This window comes from Orcinus orca, chromosome 3, assembly GCF_937001465.1.
Source record: "Orcinus orca chromosome 3, mOrcOrc1.1, whole genome shotgun sequence".
Classification (NCBI taxonomy): domain Eukaryota; kingdom Metazoa; phylum Chordata; class Mammalia; order Artiodactyla; family Delphinidae; genus Orcinus; species Orcinus orca.
In genome coordinates, this window is record NC_064561.1 from 12377841 (window position 1) to 12395567 (window position 17727).

The following is a 17727-nucleotide window of genomic DNA, read 5'->3' on the forward strand; positions in this document are numbered from 1 at the left end:
GCAGCGAAATCCGGAAGTGGGCGGAGGCCGCGCCCCCAAAGCCCCTTGGGATTTGTAGTCTGCAACACCCGGAGATCCCACCGGTCTCTCTAGCATTTGCTACGCTTTTTCATATCGTGGTTCATGAGGTTCTTACAGCAGCCCCCGGAAGGATAGGGACCCACCGTTACACTCCCAGCCTCCTCCCTGGGGTCCCAACCTTAGGTTTCGGCACTGCTCCCACACTAGCCGCTTGATATCTTTAAGCTGACAGCATCTTTGAAACACTTCCCTTGTCTCCCCAGTATCCCAGTATCCCAAGTACCCCAAGGATCCAGTCCCGCCTCCTCGGTCCCAAATTCTGGGCCCCTCCGGTCTCCTTCGTCCACTTTTATCCTAACCCGTCCAATCCCTCCTCCCTTTGGACTCTCCCAGACCCTGCCACCTTCTCTAAGAAGCCTTCCTCGACTGCGTTCTTCCCAAGGCAAAGTCCAGTGCCTCCTCTGGGCTCCACAGTCCTCACAATCATCCTCCCAGCCCTGACTCCACTGTGTCCAAACTGCCTGGGTACGAATCAAGCCACCGCCCCCCCACCACGACCACCATCAGCCTGACAGCCTGCAGAGAACAAGAACTTATTAAGGAAGTACTCAATAAGTTACTATGTGGAAGCTACTAAGTATTATTACACCAACATCACAGCAGAGGAGAAATAAGCATCTCATTTTAAGGATGGATCCTCTTTATTTTTTTGGCCGCGCAGCATGCAGGATCCCAATTCCCCAACCAGGGATGGAACCCGCGCCCCCTGCAGTGGAAGCCTGGAGTCATAACCACCGTACTGCCAGGGAAGTCCCATTTTATTGGAACCTAATGAACCTCAGAGGGCTAAGATCTTGCTCAAGGTCACAGAGCCCATCCCCAAGGGGCAGGTGGAGGATTCAAACCCCTCCCACCTCTCCACAAGCCTTCCTAGAACTGTGAGAATTGACATTTTATAAGACAAGTGAAAATTTGAACATTTATTAGATTTTTAATGACATGAAGGAATTGTTGACCTTTTTTTTTAGCTTTGAAAAGCTTTGTGAATATGTATTAAAGGGCCATTATCTTAGAGAAGTGAGTTCTGAAATATTTACAGAAGAAATAACCTGCTGCCCGAGATTTGCACCTCAGGAGAGGGCAGGATAGGTTGTGGGTAGAGCTGTGTACCGGGTTACAAGGGCGTTCACTGTACCATTCTGTGGACTGATGCACATGTTCGAAATTCTTCCTAATTCAAAAGCGTAAAAAGGCACTTGGCAAGGTCTGACTTCCCACTCCCTCTTCCAGTCCAATCCCACAATTCTTCCCCTGGGCCAACCCCGAAATCTGAGAATTCATGTCCGTCCGAGTCCCAGTCGTCAGCGAGGAAAAATGCTTTAATGGGGGGGAGGGGGTCCAGCGGGCAGCGTCGCGCTGCTCAGTGGCTCAATGATTTTCGACCCTTGTGCATGCGGCGAAGAATGACCTGGACGCCGCTTGGCTTGCTCAAGCGCCGGATCCAACCATGCTTGTTCTTGCGCTTGATGTTGCTCGGCTGATACTCGTTCCCGCGCGCCTTGCCCCGGGTCTGCTGCACGGCGGGGAGTCCCCAGGCGTCGGGGAGCCCCAGCCAGGCCCGGGGCTGGAGCCACCTGCCGGGGAAGATTAGAGGGGGCGTTGTGTGACTTCTGACTTCTCCGAGCTTGGGTTTCCCGATCAATGCCAGAGGGAGCCTGGCAGCATAAAGGCGCTCGAGGAGTTCTCAAGGCATTGGAAGGTCATGTGGTTGGTAAACAGCTGGGGCCAGTCCCCGACGCCGCCCTTACTCCCAGATTTGGGAAGGGGTCCCCCTGAGGACTCACCTGCCACCCAAAAGCGCCGCTGACCTACTGACTGGCCCCAACAGGCGCCCCACCGATCTGGTCGAGAAAGCCATGTCCGCCGCCGGCACGCCGTCCGGTGGCAGCTATTTCAAAGCCCATAGGTTCCGCAGCTGCGGGACGAGGACTTCTGGGAAATGTAGTTTCTTCTAGGCGGAGCCCTCATTGCCGCGGGAGTTGTAGTTCTACGTAGGCGCACCGCATCTTAGGCGTGAGCGTCAGGGCCCACAGGAGAGTGTAGTTCTTCTTGTGGACCAGCAGGTGACAGGCGAACGGCGCCTCCTCCGCATGCGCGTGCGTACAAGACATTATGTCCCTGGGTCTGCTGGGAGTTGTAGTTCCTTCTCCTGTAGCTCTACAGAGGGTACCCTGGAGTGACGGTGGCGCAGCTGGTGGCAGCCTCAGGAAACGGCTGGTTGAATTTCCCACCCCCAGCGGGAGCCAGGCAGACGGCACACGGCTGGCAGCTTTCCCTTAGCCCCAGCCAAGTCTCCGCCCCTTGGCGGGGAGCCCAGAAGTCTGAGTTGGTGTTGGCTGGATGTCCTTGGGGTGGTCATTCAGTTTCTCAATCTGCAGAACTCAACGGTTGCAGGCTTGCCCTTGGCGGTGCCCCCGTTCAGGCCCTATTTTTCTAATACTCATATCTGAGCCCTTTCCCTTCTTACACACCCTCTACGGCTCCCCATTGCCCCAGGGAAAATATCTGGCAGGCATTTGAAGCCCGCTCTCGCCATACACACACACCCTAAATTTCAGCTACAACCTCCTCTGCCTGGTGCTCCCCTAGTCATCTTTTTAAAATCCTCCTGAGATACTCTCCTTTCCCCCAATCCTATCCCTCCCTCTGGCCCAACACTGCCCCCACACAGCTCTCCCCAGACTCTCCCTGAAGCCCAGGGCGCCCTCAAGGGCCAGGCTTGCAGCTGAGTCCCTGCAGGCACCCCAGTATCTCCCAGCCTGGGGAGGGGGAGGGGAGTTTTTTCTGCATTAATAAACTGTAGTCTCCCAGGAGCACCTGAGTAGGCAAGAGTGGGTGGCTGGACCTAACCCAGCTCTGGCAGCAAATTCCAGGGGATAGGAGTGGGGAAGGGATGATTAACCCCTTGTCCTCTGAAGCCCATCCTACCTGCACCATCATTTAGCAAACCACTACAATACTACAGCAGTACAATAATAATGCCAATAAATGTATGGAGCACTTTCCCTGCTGAGCAAACTCATGAGGGAATTAATTCCATAGAGAAATAAATGGAGTCTCAGGGAAAGGACTTGCCCAAGGTCACATATCAGCAAAGGGTAGAGGCTGGATTTGAACTGTGGGCTTTCTGGCTCCGGCTGGGACCAGGGTCACCAGTTAAATTGGCCTATTTGTGAAACTCCAATTCCTTAATTACCCATAGCTCCAAGATATCTGTTTAATGGTTTAACGAATAACAATTTGCAGAACTTGGAATCACACAGCCGTGGTTCCAAGTCCCATCTCTGCCCTCCAGCTTGCCTTGTGACCTTGTGCCACTTATGAGCCTCAGTTTCCCCACCTGAAATTGCAAAGATCTGGGAGACTGTAGAACGGAAAGGTCAGCACAGAGAGAGGGGCATGGGGGCTCCGTTTGGAGGGGACAGGGCAGTTCGGAGGCAGAGGCTAGCCGAGGAGATCCTCTTTGCGGCGAGGAGGGGCCCGGAAGACCTCAGGATGCGACCCCTTATTGGCGGTTAACCAGGCCCAATCCCTCCCTCCACCTCCGTAAACCTTGAGGGAGGCGGGGTCGTTGCCCCAAGAGCCCGCCCTCATCCCGGAGTTGCCGCCTCTGATTGGCAGTCTAACTAGGCCAGGTCATTATGCAGCTGCTATTGGCCAAGGCTCCAGTCAGTCGGTGCACGGTCCCGCCCCCCCCCCCCCCGGGGGAGACACTTAAAGGGCCGTCTCGCTAGGCGGTAGCGGGATGTCCCCGCACTGACCGCCCTGGGCCCGCGCCCGCCCGCGTAAACGCGCCCGGCCCGACCCCGCGCCACCATGTAAACGGCGCCCGCAGGCGGACGCCGGCTTCTCCGCCCGGGACCCCTTTGCCCTGCCCCGGGCCCCAGGGCCCTCGATGAGGTGAGCAGGGACCGGGCCGTGGGAAGGGGACACTGAGGCCCCTGGGTCTTTCACTTTGGATGGGGGGTGTCCACAAAGCCCTTAGGAAGCCGCGGAGCCTCAGTGGCCTCGACCCCCGCCGCAGGGTTGACGGGCACCCAGGAGGCGGGGGCCTGGCTCTGTGGAGGGGGTCTGGTGTGGCGCATCTGCGCCCCCTTTGGCAATCCCGGGTTGAAACCCCGCCGGAGGTGGGGGGCGCGGCCTGCTTCCCCTTCCTCAGCAAGTACGGGCCACTGCAGGACGGGTGTTCGACGTTCATTATCCCCGCGGAGCCCAGGATGGGGACGGGGAGGGGTTGGTCCCATCACCAGGGCCTGAACAATGGGGGTGCGCTGCGCGGGTATCCCCCTCGAGTTATGTAACTGCCTGCAGTTGCCATGGACACGGAGTGAGGGCCGTGGAGCCCTCATGGAGCGGGATGGAGGCCTGGAGGCCCCCAGCCAGGGCTTTACCTTCTCCATCCTCATCTCCACCACTGGGGGCTGTGTGCCAGATTCCCAAGAACCCAAGGTACTGAACAGTGGGGACAGAGCATCTTCTTCCCAGAGTGTCTGAGCCTCAGCTTGTAGGTCTGTGAAACAGACCCATTGCACTCGTGGTCTTGGGGAGTTGGGCAAGGGCTTCTGGAGCTCAGTCCTGAAACCCCTCTCCCAGGGTCTCACCTTTCAGAAGCCAGGTTTAGAGGCCTGGGATGGGGGCTCTTTGGGATCTGCACATTTTTAGATGCCTTTGGAGCCCTCAGGGTATGCTGGTTTAGTGAAAGTGAATTAAGGAAACAGTGCATGAATGAATGAATGGACGAATGAATGAGTGGGTTTAGGAAGGCATTACTGCTATAAACCTGAGCTGGAGGGTCCTCAAGGATGGGCCACATTTGCCACAACGTCCCTTCCTCCGGGAAGCCACCCCCAGTGAATGCCTCTTGGTGTCAGCCACGACCTTCTCTCTAGGATAGACTAGGCTGGCCCAGAAGGGTGGCCGAACGCCACACAGGCACTGACCAGACAAAACATCTCAGTGCGTGGCCGGTTCTGGCCACCCCCAAACTGGAGCCTAGATGGGGCCTCGCAGTGCAACTCACCTGACCCAGGTGTGGGGAGTGGGTGCTATGGGAGTGGAAGGCTCCCTGTTTAGATGGCCTCTGACCTGGCTGTCACAACCCCACTCACAGGACACACCATGCTGACCGGGGTGACCGATGGGATCTTTTGCTGCCTGCTGGGCGCGCCACCCAATGCTGTGGGGCCCCTGGAGAGTGTGGAGTCTAGTGATGGCTACACCTTTGTGGAGGTCAAGCCTGGCCGCGTGCTGCGGGTGAAGCATGCTGGACCCGCTCCGCTCCCCACCCCACCTCCACCACTGTCAGACGCCGCCCAGGGGGACCAATCTGGCTTGGTCCACTGCCAGCGCAGAATCACCGTGTACCGCAATGGGCGGTTACTGGTGGAGAACCTGGGCCGGGCACCACGAGCTGATCTCCTGCACGGGCAGAACGGCTCTGGGGAGCCACCAGCCGCCCTCGAGGTAGAGCTGGCTGACCCAGCGGGCAGCGATACCCGCTCGGGCCCAGGCAGTGCTGGGAGTGGCAGTGGCGGACGACGGCGGCGAGCCCGACGCCCCAAGCGGACCATCCACATTGACTGTGAGAAGCGCATCACCAGCTGCAAGGGCGCCCAGGCCGATGTGGTGCTCTTTTTCATCCACGGTGTCGGCGGTTCCCTGGCCATCTGGAAGGAACAGCTGGACTTCTTTGTGCGCCTGGGCTACGAGGTGGTGGCGCCCGACCTGGCCGGCCACGGGGCCAGCTCAGCGCCCCAGGTGGCCGCCGCCTACACCTTCTATGCACTGGCAGAGGACATGCGTGCCATCTTCAAGCGCTATGCCAAGAAGCGAAACGTGCTCATTGGGCATTCTTACGGGTGAGCCAACACTGGGGTGGGGATGAGGGTGAAGGGTGGAGACTGGCAGGAACTGGACTCCCACTCACAAAATACTTCTTGAAAGATTTCCCTTCTTGAAAAATCCCGCTAACATCTGCAACAAAACAGGGATTCCTGCCACCAATGCTATTGTTTCACAATTTTTTAAAGCAGTATCTCAATCCCTGAACTATTGACATTTTGGGTCAGGTAATTCTTTTCTGTGAGGGGCTTTCTTGTGCACTGTAGGATGTTTAGCAGCGTCCCTGACCTCTGCCGATTAGATGCCGCTAGCACAATGGTCTAGTGATGATCATGACAATCAAAAATGCCTTCAGATAGTACCAAGGGTCCTCTGGTAGGCAGAATCACCCCTAGCTGAGAACCATTGTCTTCAACTAAGTTCAAAAATTGGTTGCTCTGGAGACCCCAAGGGCTCCAAGGAAAGACTAATTGGAATCCCATAATTTTTGTTTACAAGGGCACAGGTTGCTATAATTCATTCTTCCTTAAAGGGGTGACAGATAATACCACCTAGCATTTAGATGAGAGCCCACGCCATGGAAGGCTCTGGGCCTGGGTGCCCGATCACTGCCAAGTGGTACCATTCTGTCCTTTACCCAGGAGGAAAGGCAGGATCTGATCAGCCAGCCAGGTTGAGAACCACTGTTTTAGCAGTTGTAGCCCATGCAACTAGACAAGAAAAGGAAATGTTACATAAGTTTCCAAAAGAAAGGAAGCCAGACTGGGAAATAGCATAGCTCCTATTTGCTTATATGAAAACATACCTCAAAGTGGATGCTTATGCTAAATGATTCCTCCAATTGAATGAGCACCCACCTGCGGAAATTCCTGTGACCCCATAACAATGCTGTGAGGTCCGCACAGTTACTATGTCACAAATGTGGAGATGGTAGCTCAGAGAGGTTAAGCAATTTGCCCAAGGGCACACAGTGAGTCACTGGGACAGTCAAGTCCACCTGACTCCTGCTTGTATCCTGTCCCTCTTTTCAGCAAGGGTTCGCAAACTTTTTCTTAAAGAGCCAAATAGTAAATATTTTAGGTTTGCAGGCCGTAATGGTTGATCTCTGTTGAAACTTCACATGTCTACTGTTGTAGAAAGAAAGCAGACATAATTGTAAACAAATGGGCATGGTTTTATTCTAATAAATATTTATAAAATATTTTACACATTTACAAGATTGTAAACTTAAGTTTACAAAAACAAGCAGCTAGCCCACAGGCCATAGTTTGCAAAACAAACTCTGCTTTAGGGGGAATGAGGAGAGGTACCTGCACCCTTCCACCTTGCATAAGGCAGGCAGATGTGTCACACCCAGGGGCCAATGAGAGAAGATCCTTAAAGGGAAGGGATACGCTGGAAACAGGGACGTTCTCTGAGAAGCCAAAGGGTTGGTTTAATCAAATAGCTTTCCTAACACTTGGCAATAAGTAATTCTTACTCCTTTGGGGGTTATGATGACTTTGAGGATCTGATAAAAGTTGTGTATTTGGATCCTTTCTCCAAAAGAAAAAAAATCCACCCTCAACACACACACACACACACACACACAGTCTCTCAATTTCAGGGCATTCGAGATGCCCCACCCATCCCTCACCCCCATTTGGTGCCCATGGACCCCAGGGGAAGAATCTTGGCCTTCAAGTATATGCCTCTAGGTGAGGGGAGGGCATTAACCCCTTCATTGCTTGTATCCTGCTGACCACTGCCCTTCAACCCTCCCCACCATCCATCCATGGGGCAGTGTCTCCTTCTGCACGTTCCTGGCTCATGAGTACCCAGATCTGGTGCACAAGATGATCATGATCAACGGCGGGGGCCCTACGGCACTGGAGCCCAGCTTCTGCTCTATCTTCAACATGCCCACGTGCGTCCTGCACTGCCTGTCACCCTGTCTGGCTTGGAGCTTCCTCAAGTGAGTGACCTGGCCCTGCCCTGGCATCTCCCCAGGGTGGATGGGAGGGGAAGCTATATGGCTGGGGCTGGCATGGGGGCACCCCTGGTGGCTGAGCTGTCATGAGGGCTCCAACAGTGCCTCCCCACCCCCAGGGCTGGCTTCGCCCGCCAAGGGGCCAAAGAGAAGCAGCTGCTGAAGGAGGGCAATGCGTTCAATGTGTCTTCCTTTGTGCTTCGGGCCATGATGAGTGGCCAGTACTGGCCCGAGGGCGATGAGGTCTACCATGCCGAGCTCACCGTGCCCGTCCTGCTCGTCCATGGCATGCACGACAAGTTTGTGCCGGTGGAGGAAGACCAGCGCATGGCTGAGGTATGGCCACCACACCCTTCAGATCCCCCTTGCACAGTCCAGGGGGACTCTGCCTTGTGCTCCAGCCCCAGGGACGTCAGAGCTTAGATGGAGAGTCAAAGGTGGAATCCAGAAAGTGGGGCTGCCTTGAACAGGTGGTAGGTTTATGTGCTGTCCCCACTGCACATTAAAAGTCAGTCTTCATGGGATTTCCCTGGCGGTCCAGTGGTTAGGGCTCCATGCTTCCACTGCAGGGGGCACAGGTTTGATCTATGGTGAGCGAACTAGGATCCCACATGCCAGGCAGCATGGCAAAAAAAAAAAAAAAAAAAAAGGCACTCTTCACAGTTGGGATTTGTGATGGGCTACATAATTCTTCAAGGGTGAGCTGGGGATCTTTAGATCAGATTCCCCAGAAAGGGTCTTGAGATCCTTAGGGCTAAGAATAGCTCTGGGCCAGTGGTTCTTAACCAGGGATGATTCTGCCCCACAGGGGACACTTGGAAATGTCTGCAGACTTTTCTGGTTGTCATAACTGTAGGGGAGGGAGGTGCTCTGGCATCTGGTGGGTGGAGGCCAAGGATGTTGCCCAGTAACCTACAATGAGCAGGACATCCCCACCGCAGAAAATGATCCCGCGCCAAGTGTCTGTCATGTGGAGGTTGAGAAACCCTACCTTAGCATGAGAGACTCTCCATCTGTCAGTGATTTCTCACCGAGGTGACTTTGCCCCCAAGAGACATTTGGCAACGTCTGGAGAGATTTTTTTTTTTTTAATTTATTTATATTTTTTATTTTTGGCTGCGTTGGGTCTTCGTTGCAGTGCGCAGGCTTCTCATCGTGGTGGCTTCTCGTTGCGGAGCATAGGCTCTAGGCAGGTGGGCTTCAGTAGTTGTGGCTCCAGGGCTCTACACCGCAAGCTCAGTAGTTGCGGCTCGCGGGCTCTAGAGCACAGGCTCAGTAGTTGGGGCGCACTGGCTTAGTTGCTCTACGGCATGTGGGATCTTCCCGGATCAGGGCTCGAGCCTGTATCCCCTGCATTGGCACGCAGATTCTTAACCACTGCGTCACCAGGGAAGTCCCTGGAGAGATTTTAAATTGTCACACTGTGGCGGGGGAGTGGGATGCTATCACTGGCATCTAGTGGATCGAAGCCAGGGATGCTGCTCGACATCCTACAGTGCACGGAACAGTCCCCATCCCAGAGAATGATCCCACCCCAAATGGCATTAGTGCCCGGGTTGAGAAATCCTGCTCTGGACATATTGTAGGCACTTAATAAACGGCGAATGAATGAATATCCAGTTGGGCTCCAGCAGGGTGACAGGCCATCTTCCAGATCCCCCTTGGGTGGAAGTGGAGGAATATAGGGTAGATTGCAAGAAGGACTTCCTGATGCTGGAGGCCATGCATAGATGGGGGGGGCGGGGGGAGTCCCAGGGCAGCCTGGCCCCGAGCTCCGTCGGCCTGTCTCTGCCTGCCCTGAGCCCGCGTCCTCCACAGATCCTGCTCCTGGCCTTCCTGAAGCTCATCGATGAAGGCAGCCACATGGTGATGCTGGAGTGTCCGGAAACGGTCAACACGCTGCTCCACGAATTCCTGCTCTGGGAGCCCGAGCCCTCGCCCAAGGCCCTGCCCGAGCCCCTGCCCACGCCCCCAGAGGAAAAGAAGTAGCCGCTGAGCTGGCAGGGTAGCGCTTAGTGAGCCGAGGAGCCTGAGGAGGGGCCCGGAGCCGGAGTTGGGTCTGCCGCCCGCGAGGACCACCTGGGCGGGCCGTTCGCTCCAGTGGGCGGGGTCAGGTCAGAGAGACGCCCCCCAGGCCGGCTGGGCAGGACGTGGCGTTCGTGGGAGCCAGGTGGACACACCGCTCTCTGCTAGTCCTGCGGGACCCATCGGTTTTTCGGGGCCATAGCCGGGACCCCCGCGGAGGATGACCTTGTACAGAAGCCCCCTACCCCAAAACGCCAGGGCCGAGGCAGGCCACCACCCCGCTCTCTGTCTTCCGTGTTCGCCGTGCTTGATCCTGGGACCCACGAGCCCCGCAGGGACCTTCGAGACCCCGCCCCAATGCCCGAGACCCCTTACCACCCCCCATTCCTCGGCGCTGGGAGCTATTGTGGCCCAAGGAGGGAGGGTTTGGGAGGGGCTGGCACCACCGAACCCGCACATCTCAACTTGTAACTCAATAAAAAGTGACAATCTGAGCCTCCAGGCCTGTGTTGGGTGACCGAAGCGCGGGGCCGCCCTGAGCCTCAGTTTCCCCAAGTGCAGACTGAACTGAGTCGAGTGCCTCCCCTTCAGTGCTGGCCCACAGAGACTTGAGGATGTCGGCCGTTCAGGCTTGTTTCCCGAGTTCCCCTCCCTCCTCAAAATGCAGGGGCTACTTGGGCAGTATTTCCGGAGCAGAAGGCGGATAGGGAGTGAGCTGCCCGTCCCTGGAGGGGAGAAGGAGAACCAACTGAGGTCGATGCTGAAGTTGAGGTGAGGATCCGAGGACGGTTGCATCTGATTCCAGTAGCCATAATTGTGTCAGCTGTATGCAAAGCCCTGTGCTGAGTGCCTGACACCCATAGGTTCATTGAATCCCCTTCACTCCACACCACACAGCACGTTAGTACCTCTTACTGTCCCATTTTATCTTATAACTTGGTTTTGAGTGGCTTTTGTCATGATGATTTTTATTTCGAATCTTTTTTTTTTGAATCCAGATTTCTCTGGATTTCCCTGCTCCATGGCTGTGCTCTTGGTCCTCTATATTTTATTCTAATGTATGTATATCTAGGTTTACCCATGGTTTGTGTGGCCAGTGGGAGATTTGTCCCCTCAGTTGCTGCACCTTTGGTCCTTTCCCCACTGGTTTGTGAACCCACCTTTAATTTAAAGGGGTTCTTACAGGGGCACTGCTGTTGGTTGACAAATTCTGGAGATACGTTTGATTGTCACAACTGGAGGGGGAGGTGCACCTGGAATCTTGTGGGTGGAGTACAGGAATGCTGCCCGACACCCTACAGTACACAGGACGGCCCCCGGCCCCCACTGCAAGGAGTAACTTGGTCTCAAAAGTCAGTAGGGCTAAGGTTGGGATACCCTGTGTTTTAGACAAATCCCACCTCTTCTGGGCCTCTTTTTTTGGTGGGGGGAGGGATGTCTCTGGATTCTTTCTGTTTGTGTATTCTTGGGAGATGGCATGCTGTTTGGTTTTTTTTTTTTAAATAAATTTATTTATTTATTTTTGGCTGCATTGGGTCTTCGTTGCTGCACACGAGCTTTATCTAGTTGCGGCAAGCGGGGGCTGCTCTTCGTTGCGGTGTGAAGGTTCCTCATTGCGGTGGCTTCTTTTGTTGTGGAGCACGGGCTCTTAGGCATGCGGGCTTCAGTAGTTGTGGCTCACGGACTCTAGAGCGCAGGCTCAGTAGTTGTGGCTCGCGGGCTCTAGAGCGCAGGCTCAGTAGCTGTGGCGAACGGGCTTAGTTGCTCTGCGGCGTGTGGGATCTTCCCATCCCGGGCCAGGGCTTGACCCCGTGGCCCCTGCATTGGCAGGCGGATTCTTAACCACCGCGCCACCAGGGAAGTCCCAGCATGCTGTTTTAATTGCTACCACTTTATCAAGCACCTATTTGGTGTCTGGGAGAATTACTTGTCTTACACATGAGGAAAGGGAAGCTCGGAGTGAGGTTTCTTCAGCTCAGTTAAAATGGTAGAGCCCAGGCCCACTCCAGAGGCAGGAACCCTAATTACCATAGCAGCCAGAGTAGCCAGGGGCTCAGTAGTGGAGGCCAGGAGGCAGGTGGAACCTTAGCCCGCCCCCTGCAGGACCTGGTTCTCTGAGCCACGATGACAGGCAGGTGACGAACCCAATGAGGCAGCGGATCTCACCAACTCCCTAAACCCACTGGACTGCTTTGAAGAAGCAAGTTCTGGAAAATTTAAGTGATCCTGCCACCACCTCACCAGGATAGTGGCTTGGCACTTACTGAAGCTTTTTGCATAAAGAGCAAAGAGGTTAGTGATGGGGTTAGTGATCCCATTTTATAGTGGAAGAAACAGGTTCAGAGAAGCAACACCAGGAGGCTCCAGTCACACAGTGATGCCAAGGAGAGCTGGTGTCTCACACCCACACCGCGATGACCTCCCCAGCTCTGCCCACCCCTCAATACACAAGTCGGTACCTCGAGAACATCCCCGGTACCTCGAGAACATCCCAACACCTGCCGCCTTCCCCCAGAGAATTTCCGCCTGCAGGGCTGCCTCTGGCTCAGTAGGGCTCTGAGCCGAACACTTTACCCCATGATGGTTTAATCTGATTTCCTCAGTGACCCCCTGAGGTAGAACCTCGCACTTTCCCCATTGTGTACAACTGAGGACAGTGAGGCTCAGACAGAGAACTTGCTGGTCCAAGGTCCCACAGCTGGGAAGCAGCGAAACCTAACTCTTGAGCTGGGCAGATTCCCTTCATGTGGCTGAGGAAGCCCCCAGCCCAGCCTACATTGTGGGTCCCCTGTGTCAGGGAGATAAAAATGGACTCTGTTTGCCCAAACAGGACCAAACTGCCAAAGCACTGGCATATTTCAAAGCACCAGAGTGTTCCAAAGAACCTTCTGGTCTACTTGTTCTCCTCCCACATCCCCTTATTCTCCACCCATGACAGGGAGCTCACTACCTATCCAGCAGTTCCATCTGTAATAAAATCCTCCCTCAGCCCGAGGGAGAGATTGTCCTGCTGCTCCCCCACCAGCCTTCTGGAGCTGGAGATGGGGGGCTGCTCTCAGCGCGGGGCAGCTGGAACATTCAAACACCCTGATCTCGACCTAGGCTGGATGGCCAATTCCCCAGTGCTCAGCCACGGGCCTGGATGTCCTGGGGCCATAGCTCTCGCTCACCCTCAGCCAGGAAGACAAGGAGGGCACGGTGCAGCAGATGCACCCCCAAGCGGCGGCGCCGGGTGGGTGGCCAGCTGGCCACCACTCCATAGCAGTGTCCTTGCTTCTGGTTGGTCAGCGTCTGGATCCCTGGGGAGATTAGGAGTAAGGTCACAAAAGCAGCCTCCAGGAACCCCAGGCAGAAGTACGTGCCAGTAAACCCACTGGGTATTGCCCTCGAGCAGGGATAAACCAATGGAGCAAAATCTGTGCATGTGCAGGTACATCATTGGTGCTCAATAATTGCTCATTGAATGAATGAACAGCCCTGAGGGGCAAGGGGTGAGGGAATCGGTAGATCAAGTGCCCTTCATGTGACCACCCCCCCCCCCGACCCCACAAGCCAGGCACCTACCTAGAGCATCCACAAGACATGCTTCTCGAGTGTAAGCCTCCACAGCAACCACATGCTGGAAGCAATGCAGGGAGACAACACCGCGACCACTGGCCCAGATGTCTAAGATCTGGCGCACCTTGGGGCAGGCCTGGGGGGAGCCAGGGCAGGGTCAGAGGTCTGCCCCCCAACTCCCTCCTTCCTCTACCTGCCCGCAACTGTGCCACCCCTGCCATGAACCTGGTCTTTATCCTCACACCTGTTTTCCTGGCCACCCTCGGTGGCTAAGGGCCTTCCAGAGGTGGACATTCGGCCGGGTCCGTGTTCCCTTGCCCACGTAGAAGATGGCATGGACAAAAATCCGAAGGCATTCAGCCAGGGTCAGTGAGAAGGCTCGGGCTGGAAGGTTCTGAGTCTTCCTAGAAGAAGTAGGTGGCTCAGAGAAGGAAAAGTGACGAGAGTCGCCCCAGAGGCAGTCTTTAAAGACAGAGCAACCCACGCCCAGTGACCCCTATTTTATAAAAGGCAGGGTGGGTGGCTGTTCGCCAGGACACTCAGCAGCTTGAATTGGATCCAACTGCCTTTTATAGATAAAGAAGCTGATGACCAGAGAGGGCCAGTTTCCTTTCTAAGGACACACAGCAGATAAGAACCAATCTCAGAATTTTCCAGTTCCCACTTCTGGGTCATTCCTGTTCCAGGTACCTGGGGTCCAGCAGCAGATATGTGAAGCTGGACTTCATGACCCCCTCCCGCCACCGTCTGGTGGGTTCTGGCTGCTCAAACTGCTTGGCAAGTGCATCCTCATCTGCCTGGGCATCTGGGATACGGCCGGTCCGCAGGGCTTTGGCCAGCTCTGGGCTGTGCCCTGAGAATTCTAGGCCTGGGAGGGGAAACTGAGTCAAGAGAGACAGAGGAAAGGATGGTTCCCAGAGATGAAGGGAGAAGTAGGTTGCACTGAGAGCCACGGGTCTCCGAGGACTCCTGGAGGCTCCTTGGACTCTGGATACTAACCACGAGCAGCCTGGGCTTCTTCTAGTGGTTGGAGGTAGTATGGCCGGGTGAAGGACGTGATGGGACCGCGGCTCTTGCCAAGTGCCCGGAGCCCTTGCAGCAGCTCCAGGTCAGACGTGGTGGGGTCCGGTGGGCACTGGCAAGAGGTGATGGGGTCCCTGCCACCTGTGGCGCTCGCCTCATCCTCTGTCAGCCAGAGGACAGCCACGTCACTGTCGAGGGACAACTGGTCATCTTTTGGGATGTGGAAGTCAGAGGGTCCAGGCAGTGGTTCCCAAGGGGCACTATGGGCTGGGCTCCTCTCTGGGAAGAACTTGGGGGAGGGGGAGGCATCTGGCAAGGTCAGAGTCAGGGCCTGCAGACGGGCATTTAGTTCTGCCTCCCTGTCCTCCACGAGGGCTCGATGTTCCTGCTGTGGGGTACCTGAAGATCTTGGCACCCTCTGGGACGGTCGGACACCAGCCCAGGGGGACATGTGGGCAGTTGGGTCCTCAGCTCCAGAGGCCTCAACTGCGGTGACAAAGGAGGCAACTGAGCTGCAGTCCCAGCATCCTAGGGGGGACTCCAAGCTGCCATCTGTGCCAGCAATCTCAGGGTGGGCAAGGAGGCTGGGGGGTCCAGGGCCAGCCTCCAGGCTCATGTCCTTGTCATCACCTCTGCCCAGTGTTGTGGAGTCCAGTGTCACACTGGGAGGTCCAGAGGGGCTGATATTCAGCCCCTTTCCCCAAGGGCCTGGGCCTGGAGCAGGGGATAAGAGTGGGAGTCAGAGAGGAGGGGAGGAGGAAGTGAGAGACAAAGATGGAAGTCAGATCAGACAGAAAGAGGCGGCTGCAATCGCAAAGAGAAAGGACAGAGTTGGAGGCAGAGACGGACCAGAGACCTTAGTCGTGAAACTGAAACAGTGGGAGAGCGTGGATGTCACACACAGAGACCCGCAAAGCTAGATCAGAGGCTAAGCACCCCCAGCCGCACAGGCACCACTCACTGCCAGGCTTGGGCTCGGGCTCTGGCTCCTGGGGGTCTGCCCGGGTCCGTGTTGGGGTCCTGGTCCGAGCCTCCAGCTCCCGAAGGACACGCACACAGTTCTGGTGCCCCTGCTGCTCGGCCAGGTCCACAGGCCGGAGTCCGTCCTACATGGGCGCGGTCAGCAGGGGGCGCCCTCTTCCCTCCCTCTCTTCCTCTCTTCCTTCCTCTTTCCCTCCCTCCGGGTTTGCCCTGCTACAAACAGCGCTGGGACCCCCACCTGGTCGCGCAGCGCGGGGTCCGCTCCCTGGCTCAGCAGCAGCTCCAGGCCGCGGCGACAGCCCCAGGCAGCGGCCACGTGCAGCGGCGTCAGCGCCTCGGCCGATCTGGGGCAGGAGAGGAGGAGGGGTCAGTGGAGGAGGGAACTCGATCTCCGCCCCCATCCTCCCACCCCCCGCACGAGGCCTTGGCTCTCAGCACCCCCATTTCCGCCCTTCAGCCTGAGACACCACACTTGGAACCTAGATCCTGCGCCCTCGGGCCAGGACCCAAACCTCTGCTCTCTGACTCTAGAGCGCCTACCACCAGATCCGAACCTTTGATCCCCATTTGGCCTCAGCGCAACCTCATACCCCACCCTCGGTCTGGTACCCTGCCTCTGCCCTTGGACCCTCAAGATCCTTCCCCAGATTCCCCAAGCTCCGCCCCCGGGCATTGAGTCCGCATCCTTGAACCGTGGGACGCCCTCTCCAGGACTCTCAGGTCTTTCCCTCGGACTCGGGAGACCCCTCTCCGCGGAAAAGCTGCCCGGAGCCCAGACCCTGCCTCACCGAGTGTTGGGGTCCCCGCCTCGGCGCAGCAGGGCCTCGAGGCAACACAGACTCCGCGGGCGCTGGGCTCTGGCCGCCAGGTGCATGGCCGCCGCGCCATCCTCAAGCACCAGGTTGGGGTCAGCACCACGGCGCAGCAGCTCCTCCACTGCCCTAAGGACAGAGGGTCAGAGTGGACCGCGACACTCGCCCCCTACCCCTGGCCCACGCACCCCGTGCCCTGCCCTCACCGCAACTCCTCCTTCCGCAGCGCCGCCTGCAGCCGCCGCGCCAGGACTGTCGCCGAGCCCATGCCCCGGCGGTCCCCCAGACCAGCTGCCCGACCTGCCGATTTCCAACTTCCCGCGGCGCCCTTGTGCGCACGCGCCGCTCCGCCCCTCGGCCAGGGTCCCCGCCCCTCGGCGCAGCGCAGGGTCCCCAGCCAGGCTGACCCGCGACGCATTGTCGTCCACATCTAGGTTCAGGAGCTCTAATGCTGGCCCGAGCCTGCGACACCAAGTAGTGCCCAGTCAGGGCTAGGGGCAGCCGATAAGGTCCCGGTAGGGTGGAGGTCGTCGTGTGTGCTGTTATCTCTCAAAACCGCGTAAACACTAACAGCCTGCTGGAGGGGGTGGAGCTACGCTCCCGGGACCCGATGGTGCCAAGGCATTAGGTCTTACAGAACCATCTGCTGAGGCGGCCTCCATTAGCGCACGCAGCCCTGATAGTATGTTAGGCTTCAATTAATATCTCCCTCCTGCAGTGGCTCTGTGTTGCCCATTTTCAGTTCTGCGGAGTCGGGAGTCCATTACTTTGGAGCCCTGGGCCTCTTAGGGCTCTAGTTTCCCCACATGCAAAATGGGAGAATAATCCTTTCCAGGCTGGTGTGAAGTTGAACGAGGGGCCTGGCACACAGGTGCCTAATAAATCCTCATGGGAAGGAAAAGCTGTTTCTCGATAAAGCTATTTTTGTTTGATAAGGAACTGAGAAAACCTAGCTGGTAAGCTTTTTTTTCCCCACAATTGCTCATCATCCAGTAAGATAGTTGAGTGATGCACCTGTTCTATCTGTCTCCCTTCCTCTGGGGAGCACCCACACTATTACCTGATGGAGCTATAAAGCTTCCTTCCCAGAGAAGCTTGATGGAGTCCTGGCCAATCAGAGTGTACCACAGCTCTGGCCCATGACTGGCCCAATGCAAGGTTACATGACCTAGGCAAGGCCAGTCGTAAGGGGTGCTGGGAGAGCCCTCACTTCACCTGGGTTGGGATTTGGGGAGCAGTCACAGCCATCTCACCCCTTTCCACGGGTTGGGAGGAAAGCAGGGCACACTGAACACCAACCATGCAGGGTATTTCAGCCCTCCCCAATGGCAATGTCAGAGCACCTGGATACAGCAAAGCCTGAAGCTACACCATGGCTTCTTATCCACAAGAACCAAGCCATTCTCCTTTCTGCTCAGTGGGTGGGTTTTCTGTCAC

The 17727-nt window shown here is 56.5% G+C and overlaps 3 protein-coding genes across 6 annotated transcripts; 1 reads left to right on the forward strand and 2 right to left on the reverse strand.

Moving 5' to 3' along the window:
• Positions 1-703: 703 nt before the first annotated feature.
• Positions 704-2061, reverse strand: MRPL34 (mitochondrial ribosomal protein L34). Its single transcript, XM_004277581.4, has 2 exons — positions 1866-2061; positions 704-1655 (listed from the first exon to the last, which is right to left on the reverse strand). Exons 1-2 carry the CDS (start codon positions 1937-1939, stop codon positions 1442-1444), a joined length of 288 nt encoding a protein of 95 aa, XP_004277629.1. The 5' UTR covers positions 1940-2061; the 3' UTR covers positions 704-1441.
• Positions 2062-3772: 1711 nt separating this feature from the next.
• ABHD8 (abhydrolase domain containing 8) lies at positions 3773-10410 on the forward strand. 2 transcript variants are annotated; one of them, XM_049708260.1, is made up of 6 exons: positions 3773-3981; positions 4393-4530; positions 5192-5939; positions 7706-7876; positions 8011-8227; positions 9710-10410. In XM_049708260.1, the coding sequence occupies exons 3-6, from the start codon at positions 5200-5202 to the stop codon at positions 9878-9880; spliced, it is 1299 nt and encodes a 432-aa protein (XP_049564217.1). In that variant the 5' UTR covers positions 3773-3981; positions 4393-4530; positions 5192-5199; the 3' UTR covers positions 9881-10410. The 2 variants fall into 2 exon arrangements, with proteins under 2 accessions (XP_049564217.1, XP_004277630.1); XM_004277582.3 differs by lacking the exon at positions 4393-4530.
• Positions 10411-11361: 951 nt separating this feature from the next.
• Positions 11362-17646, reverse strand: ANKLE1 (ankyrin repeat and LEM domain containing 1). Of its 3 annotated transcripts, none has more exons than XM_033401496.2 (10): positions 16497-17646; positions 16267-16419; positions 15717-15822; positions 15459-15603; positions 14474-15211; positions 14165-14342; positions 13719-13878; positions 13481-13610; positions 13087-13215; positions 11362-11658 (listed from the first exon to the last, which is right to left on the reverse strand). In XM_033401496.2, exons 1-10 carry the CDS (start codon positions 16718-16720, stop codon positions 11639-11641), a joined length of 1983 nt encoding a protein of 660 aa, XP_033257387.1. In that variant the 5' UTR covers positions 16721-17646; the 3' UTR covers positions 11362-11638. The 3 variants fall into 3 exon arrangements, with proteins under 3 accessions (XP_033257387.1, XP_049564216.1, XP_033257386.1); XM_049708259.1 differs by having other exon boundaries at positions 11362-11734; XM_033401495.2 differs by having other exon boundaries at positions 11362-13215.
• Positions 17647-17727: the final 81 nt, after the last annotated feature.

Coding starts and splice junctions, on each gene's coding strand:
- MRPL34 (XM_004277581.4), bottom strand. CDS start 1,939: ATGGCTTTCTCGACCAGATCGGTGGGGCGCCTGTTGGGGCCAGTCAGT. Junction 1,656..1,865: donor GCGGCGCTTTTGGGTGGCAG/GTGAGTCCTCAG, acceptor CTTCCCCGGCAG/GTGGCTCCAGCCCCGGGCCT.
- ABHD8 (XM_049708260.1), top strand. CDS start 5,200: ATGCTGACCGGGGTGACCGATGGGATCTTTTGCTGCCTGCTGGGCGCG. Junction 7,877..8,010: donor CTGGCTTGGAGCTTCCTCAA/GTGAGTGACCTG, acceptor CCCCACCCCCAG/GGCTGGCTTCGCCCGCCAAG. Junction 8,228..9,709: donor AAGACCAGCGCATGGCTGAG/GTATGGCCACCA, acceptor CGTCCTCCACAG/ATCCTGCTCCTGGCCTTCCT.
- ANKLE1 (XM_049708259.1), bottom strand. CDS start 16,720: ATGTGGACGACAATGCGTCGCGGGTCAGCCTGGCTGGGGACCCTGCGC. Junction 13,611..13,718: donor GAGGGTGGCCAGGAAAACAG/GTGTGAGGATAA, acceptor GGCTCCCCCCAG/GCCTGCCCCAAGGTGCGCCA. Junction 11,735..13,086: donor CCTTGTCTTCCTGGCTGAGG/GTGAGCGAGAGC, acceptor CTGCCAATGCAG/GGGCCACGGGGTCAAGCCCT.